At 38.0% G+C, this 7917-nt stretch overlaps 1 protein-coding gene across 2 annotated transcripts in view; it reads left to right on the top strand.

Moving 5' to 3' along the window:
• Window positions 1-1116: 1116 nt before the first annotated feature.
• The window catches only part of ATP2C1 (ATPase secretory pathway Ca2+ transporting 1), a 62042-nt gene continuing 55241 nt past the window's right edge, over window positions 1117-7917 (top strand). The window contains exon 1 of one of the 2 annotated variants that reach the window (XM_010398860.3): window positions 1117-1416. In XM_010398860.3, coding sequence (XP_010397162.1) covers window positions 1309-1416 — 108 coding nt within the window. In that variant the 5' untranslated portion in view covers window positions 1117-1308. Of the gene's footprint in view, window positions 1417-2721; window positions 2808-7917 lie in introns of those variants that run through there. The other variant, XM_010398859.2, reaches the window with a different exon arrangement.

Genomic DNA, 7917 nt, shown 5'->3' with positions numbered 1-7917 from the left:
ACTGAAAACAAATATGTAAATCTGTCTTGGATTCTTTCCTGAATCCATTGAAAGATTTTTTTTTTTTTTTTTTTGTAGCTGTGAGACCTAGAAAGGAGGAGTGGGAGAAGAGTCCTGCAAAGCAGTTTTATTTCCCTACCATGTGGATCACTTTCTACAAACTGTGCTGACAAGGTAAAGAAATCATTTCTTTTGCCTCCCACAAATGTTGATGCACAGGAGGCACATAACATTCTCTGCCTGGTTAGTCTTTAGCAGCTGTATTTAATAGTTTCAGGATAAATTCTGTAGTATTAGCCAAGATCTAAATAATAGAATTATAGAATGGCCTGTGTTGGGAGTGACCTTAAAATAATTTATTACACACAGAAACACACCTTGGGAAAGACTTAAAAAACTTGCAGTTAGTAGCTGGGGAGTTGTAGCGAGGACTAAATTGCTTCACTGTAATAAGAACCCAGCCCTGTGACTTTTCTACATAAAATGTCAGCAACAACAAAAGAGAGACATCCACCTGAACTTCCATAACTCTGAAACTCAAGAACTTAGGATGATAATCGTTGGAAATGTGCTTTTCTGCTTTTTCCATCCACTACAAAAGCAGACAAATACTTGTCTGCTGATCAAAGGTGCAAAGTAGAGAAGGGGTCATAAAGACAAATGTAATGACTCGAAAGGAAATGAGTTTGCAGGTAAGATTCAAGGCAAAGCCCCCAGCCGCAAGCTAAGCTTTATCTGAGTTTGCACTGTTAGGCTCTGTAACTGGTGCCTTGCAGTTCCAGTTTAGAAAGTGGGGAATGAAAGAAAGCATTAATCTGACTGAAATCCACATAACAGGATTGTGTGTGAAACAAAAGTGAAACCAGACAGTGCAGTCGGTGAAATACAGCTTGAGGAGGAGGGGTGAATGTGCTGGAAGCAGCAGTTCCCTAGCCTCTTTACTGCAGCTGAACAAGCTTGAAGAGGCATTAGGCATTAGGAGGGGTAGGAAAAATCAGGACCTAGTTACTCTTATTTGATTTTTGCAGCAGAACGTTCTCACCCGAAGTAGAGCTGTTCGAGCAGGCTGCCAGGGAAATGATTTGCATTTGGTAGGACTGCCCCTCAGTTCTTGCAGTTTGCACTGCCCTTGTGGCACTTTAACACTAGTCATTTGTTGGAGGCTCTGCATCTGATGTTTTGATTTTCACCAGTTGCTCTGCAGAAAAGGATTGTGCAACAGTCGAGGACTACTAGTCTTTGGGAAGAGGCAGAAAACATGCATTCAGAACTCCAGACAGGAAAGAAGTAAGAGAAATTGCCTAAATTATGGATAATCTGCTGCATAAGTCTGTCTTCTCCTGTTTTATAAAGCTTCCTATTCATGCAGTTTGGAAACTTGTATCGACAGTGAAAGCCAAGAGGATTCAAGAAAAGGTAAAAGCAAATTAAAAAACCCAACAACTTAATTTGTAACCTTGGGGAGTGACCTAGCTATATCTTAAAGGGGAGGATCAGAAGTTTAGCTGCACTGCTTTTTAAATGTCAGTAACTGTGAGTAATGGTGCTATTTAGGATTTTATGACAGCACTATGAATTTGAAACAATTTGCTCTGAGAACAAATAATTTTTGATTCTGAGGAAATTACTGGACAATTAAAGTGATTGGGGTCTGAGACCATGAAGCCTTAAGTAGTCATTGCCTGCCTCTTGAGGATCACAGAAGTCCATATTTCACTGCTGTCATGAGTTCTTTTCAGTGTAATTCCAGCTCATCTTGAACCACTCATCTCCATACTAGCTGGGTAAAATAATGGTTAAACTTCCTTATATTCAAGATAGTCTTGAATCTGCTTGCTATGCTAAGGCGGGCATATTTGACAAAATTAATTCCTAAATAGGTATATAAAATAAACCAGACTTTCCCTCTTTTAACTCTTCTCTTAGCCATGGGCTTTATGCTGTGCTGTTCTCTGTTCTGTAAGGGCTTTACCTTTGCTAAGAGGTTTCCATTCTTCTGAGGTCAGGTGTAGGCACTGGTCAGTACTTGGGCCCTGTGTCACGTAAATCTGTGTTAAATAAAATGTTGCATTCTTGGCAGTAGTGCTTGTAACCTGATTTCTTAAATGTTTTGATAGATCATGATTTCTTGACTTAAATGCAACATGAATATCCTTAGGAGATCTGAATTGTAATCTGAGGCTGTTGCTGTTTCACAGGGAAATGGAAGCTGTTTAGCATGGGCGGAGGGAGAAGGGGTGAGTCTGGAATGAGGCCATCTCTGATGAGTTACTGTTCCTTTTCATCCAATATGTCCCGGATATTAAGCTGTGTGATGAGCATTCAGAAGAACTCTATAAAAAGAGCTGAAATTCTGCATTCCTTTGAAACAGTTAAACTTATATGTTCTCTCTGTGCTAAATGATGCTGAATAGCATACTTCTCCAAATCAGAGGTCATCAGGCAAAGAAAGACACATTCCTTTGCCATGATATATTTTGGAAAAAAAAGTACCAGGGCTGTAACTGGTGGGGGGTGGGTGGGAGGGAAATCTGCTTTTCCTGTTTTGGTACAGTAATGTTCATTATTTTCTTTTTCTTGCTCCTAATGTTTTTACAATGGCTAACAGCTCAAGCACTACATGCTTAAAGAAACATTGTGTTCATTCTCCTTGGGTTTGTCAGATGTTGGCAGGGCTGATACCACATAGTAACACTTGCTGCTTTGACTCTCCAAACACAGAGTGCAGTTTTGCTCTGGAAGCTGCCCTGCATGGTGTTGAAAATAAGCTCTTTATTTCTGAGGATCACATTCTTTTATTTAGCGGGGTAAGTCTTTGGGATGGTTTGCTTAATACTGACTGAATGTCTTTTAATAAATGTTGTCAGTAGATAAATGCTTTTTTTCTTCGAGGGTTTTTGTTGTTTTTTCCCTATTCACCCTTTACTGATCTCAGTGGGCATTAAATTAAAGCCACAGAGAGCTTAGCACATGCTAACTATGCTATTGTCATGTTCTGTTCTGATAGATTTTGTTTGATGCACATAGTGATGCTTGTCCAGTCACAGAGGCAAAAATCACAAGCAAAGGATGCTGCAGGGCTAGTTGGCTAATAACTTTTGAGTTGTTCAAGATTTGTCCTGACAGCTGAACTTCAGAGGATGCACAGGCCAGTTGTAACTTAAACATTCATTGGTGGAGTTGAATGAGAGAATTAGAGATTGAATTAGAGAGCAACCTGTAACTTGATGCTAAATTTAATCATTCTGCTTGCACAAGGATGTGAATATCTTTAGTGCAATATACTTCTGGCACTGCTGCTTCCACTGCTGGAAGAAATCCATTTAATCAAAACAAGCATTGATGTCGTTATTAGCATGTTAGTCCCAAGACACAAAGCTTTATCAATATAAAATGAACTGAATGTGGTGCTACTATTCATTGTCTTTACATTGCTTGATATTGTGCACTGAATGTAATGAGGCTCGTTGAAGAACTGCTGTTCACTGTGATGTTCCAGAAAAGTTATGCATCCTTGGAGACTTGTTCTCTGATCAAACATTAGAAATGAAATACAACATTAAAATAAGTGTAATGGCTACAATCTGAGGTTAGCTTTGCAAGCTCACTTTAATGAGTTGCAATTTCCTCTGGAAACTGACAAGTAAAAAATCCTGTTTACCAGTTGCTTAGAAACTGATCATCAGTAAGAACATTAGACATCAAATATTTCAGTAAAAACTAAAGCTGTAGTTTATTGTTCAGAAACAACAGATTCTGGAAATTACCACAGATTTTCATGAAGTCCAAGATATAAACAGATTATAAGAAGGACATGTGTACAGATAAGAACATCCAGACTTATACTAAGAAGGATAAATTTGGTCACTTCAGGTATACAATATGGTTTAAGAAGACTATTTCAACACTGGCAGTGTATTAAATGTTTCCTTTCTTGGATCACCTTCTGGAATCATTCCTTACTGAAGGTCCAGGAGCTTGGACTTCAGGGAGTATCAGTATGATCCAATAATGGAATTATTTTTGATCTTTGAGATTTTTTCCTTATTTTTACTTCAAACTTGAATGTTTTAAAGCACAGAAATCTGAAAGCTTTTTAACAAGTCTTATAGAAATGGTATGAAAATGTGTTTTGTGACTACATGGTGGAGTTTCTTTGAGAGCAAGTGACATTTTAACAGCATAGTTGAGTTTAGGAGGTAATTCTGGCTAAATAAGGCTTTTATCTAGACCTCTATAGCTATTTCTTAGGGGGATATGTATTTTTTTTAAGAGTAATTCTTATCTAATTCTATACATTGAATTTTTCCATTAAAATGATTATGATTAAATTCTTGGAATGTATGAGGTTTTCAATATTAATTCAGTCTGAGTAGGAAATGAAACATGCCACTTATTTTCTTGTCAAACATAAGAGGCCTATTGTTTCAATATGTTTAAGAGGCCTCTCTGCTTAGATAAAAAACAATAGAAGGCATGTATGTGGCTTATTTAATGGTGTTTATGCTGGCAGGATTATCTCCTTTCCTTGAAGTCATTTTTCAATTCATTTGGCAAAGCAAGAAATGATTTTCTTTTGCCTTTGTTGCTAGTTAGAGTATATCTCATTAACATTTGAGGAAATTACTTTTCAAGAGTATTGTAAGGTTACCTCTTTCCAAAACATGGCCATAAAACTTAGACTTCCTGTTGAAAATTCCAGCTGGACTCAGATAAAATCTTTTCATGGAAGAAATTACAGGATGCTTTTTTCATTCACAATCAGTTTCCAAAGAGCATGTGACCAATGCTAAAGCAAATGGAGGGACCATCATTTTATGATGAGAAACCACCATCTTTCCTCCTGAATCCCAGCAGTAAACAGACATTTCTTGCATCCTTTCCAGCCAATGCTGCTTTAGAATTATTGCTCAGCTACACACCAGCCAAAAAGATGAATGCTAGAATAATTTCTCTAGCTAATAGTTCATGCATAAGAGTGATACCATCAATGAAGTTCTACGCAGGAAAATTAACAGATGAGGCTTTGTCCTTTAGGGAAACCGCCAAGTGAGCTTTGGGAGCTCTGAACTGAGGCAGCACAGAGTGATTTGTACATTGTGCTTGGCATTGAGAGTATGTGTCTTTAACAATTAAAAGAGCTGCTTTGGCAGAACCCTTTTTAGCCTCTTTTCTGAAGGAAGTGAGCTGTATCTGTCCCTTTCCCCCAGTAACTGCAGAACTCATGGATAGAGAGTCTCAAAGATGTGAAACACCCATACCTAATGAAAATGAGGCTGGTTGGTAAGAGGGGAAGCATCCTATTAAAACTGCCTTTAAGAGCAGCATTACATCAAAGAGATCACGCAGGGGAGAACAATCAGCAGTACTTTGTGCACTGGAAAAGCTCCCATCAGCGCTTGCACCTCTCAAATATTCAAAAGAATAATTCCCAAAGCCTGTCCTGGAGAACATAACTGAGAACATCCTTGACTCGTATCCCTGGTAGTGGTTGATTGCTGAAGCTCAGTCAGTTTACAAGTCAGTCAACCAGAGGACACCAGACTGCTGGAGACCAGGCAGGACACTCCCCTATTCGTGAGAGAGCTATTGCCATTAAAACATATTTGTCTTCCTCAAGTTCACTAATCAAATTAATTTAGAAAGCAGTGATTGAATTGAGAATTGAATTGGATAATAGCATCTATGCCGAGTTGCAGTAAGCTGTGTTTCCTTCAAATCTCTGTTCTAACTGTGATGGGCACGATTTGTAGGTCCTTCTAAGGTCTGAATAGGAACAGAGTACAGATCCTCTTGTGAGGATGTTCTCCTAACAGAGCGTATCAGATGCTTGCTTGTTTAGTGCATTGTTCTTTTGCCTTATCTTTTGCTTTCCTCAAAAATGACAACTATGTTCAAGTCAAGGTCTTATCTCAAAGTAATCGAGAAATTAACACTATCTTTGAGGAAGACAGTGTTCACAAAGGATGGGTTTTTAGTCAAGGAGAAAAAAGCTCACAGGTTGCATGCAAATAGGATATAAGGTACCACCTTTCAATCTGTATTTAACATCTAGAACAATTTATCTGTTGTCAGTCCACACTCTGAAATTGTGGTTAGAAGTGCTTATAAAACACTTTATACAGATGAAATAGAGGTTATAGTCCTTGTGCACAGTTTACAGGTGGAAGTTCTCTGTTACATATACAGTCAGACTGAAATGAAGAAATAATTCCTTACAGCTTTAAAATCTACATTAGTTGAATCAAATTGTCACTGTTCAACTTTGTCCGTAAATGCAGTTGTTGTACACCAAGCAACATTAATGTAACTGAATTGGACATATGTTTGACACACAGTTTTTGAAATTACAGGACTACAGGCATTTTAAGTACACATTTCAGGTGACAATCTGGGACTTTTGCAAGAATCAGCTTTTCCAAGTGGGAAAGACTTCAGACATCTAGTTAGTTGGCCTGGAGATGAGATACTGTGGAAGCAGCTAAAGGGTCTGAACAGGACATGACTTTATCCAGTAAAAGATCTGGCAGCTTTTGCTGAAATAGCTGGCACTTCATCTCTGCTCTGAGATGAATACCTCCCATTGCACAGAGGTTAACCTCTAGCTGGAAGTGATGCTGTCTCTTAGTGTGAAGAGACGTCTCTCTCTGGAGAGATGGGATCTGTGGTTGCTAGTGTTGTAACAGTGATAATGCTTGTATTATGGCTGTGATAGTTCAAGTGCTACTACTAGCTTACAAAAAAACAAGAAAGAAAAGAGAGAGGAACTCTGGCTTTGTTTTGCTTTTCTAAAGGTTTCTGTATCTCAAGATACAAGTGTAGGTGCCTCAGGTTTACAGCGTAAGTTATCTATGAAATATATGGGTATTACAGATGACATAGTACTTCTCTACTAGGACAGCTGAGAAATCTGTATAGCTATTAATGAAAAGTTCATTGTAATGGCTTTATCATGTCTAGTTAAGTTTGCTTAATAACAGTGGTATTTTTATTTTTTGGTATGCAAAAACTAATGTATATGTTAAATTTGAGATGACACTTTGAAAATGCTGCTTGCTTTGAATGACTAAGGCACTCTGATTTTTGTGGTTAAACAGAGACTTGACTCATTTTTCTAATGAAAATTTTTCCCTCATTTCTCTTATTTGTGTTCTGAAGCATAAAAAGCTCTGAGTGCTGTGTATCCCTGGGATGCTGTATGTCCAGAATCTAAAACATTTTGATTCTCTGGGGCTGATGGATATTATGTTGTTTAATATTTTATGCTTAAATCCATTGTGTCAAAACAATTACTATGATCTAACTGTTCCTTACAGTTCACAAAATCATTTGGAAAACTCTAGGTCTTCTGATAGAGATGGGTAGATCAGGTATCTTCTTTGTCACATTAGCTTCTCCTAAGCTCATTTAGATCAACATTTGAGAGACTGCATCAGAACAAATCCCCATGTGGTCTGATTTGTCTTTGCACTAGACTTCCTCCTGTAGTCATATAGAAATTCCTGTCAGGACTGTATGAAGTTTTCCAAGGATTTGCAGGTTCTTGTTTTTTTACCCAAAGTAGAATTTCTGCTTGAATTATGATCAGTGGCATCAAAGCTTGAATGTTTTGCCTCTTCAGATAAACCTCTGTGTTGAATTACCATCTTATATTTCAACCACAGGCTGGGTCTCCACTGCTTTTTATCAGACATGACTAGACAAGTTTTCAAGCATATGTGATGTCTATCTATAGAGACACTTTTTAAGATGAGCAGGTTTTGGTGTTGCCATAAGAAGCCAGCAACTAATACAAACCACTTGGAGAAACCACTAGGCTAAGCAAGGATCCTAATTCTAAGGCACTGAGCTTCTGCCTTTTTCACAAAAGCAAAAAGGAGCTGTTTTCCAAACAGAAATCATAGAACTTATCTAGCT

This window comes from Corvus cornix, chromosome 2, assembly GCF_000738735.6.
Source record: "Corvus cornix cornix isolate S_Up_H32 chromosome 2, ASM73873v5, whole genome shotgun sequence".
Lineage (NCBI taxonomy): Eukaryota > Metazoa > Chordata > Aves > Passeriformes > Corvidae > Corvus > Corvus cornix.
Note: the sequence above shows the minus strand (reverse complement) of the source record. Positions and strands in the feature narration are given on the sequence as shown.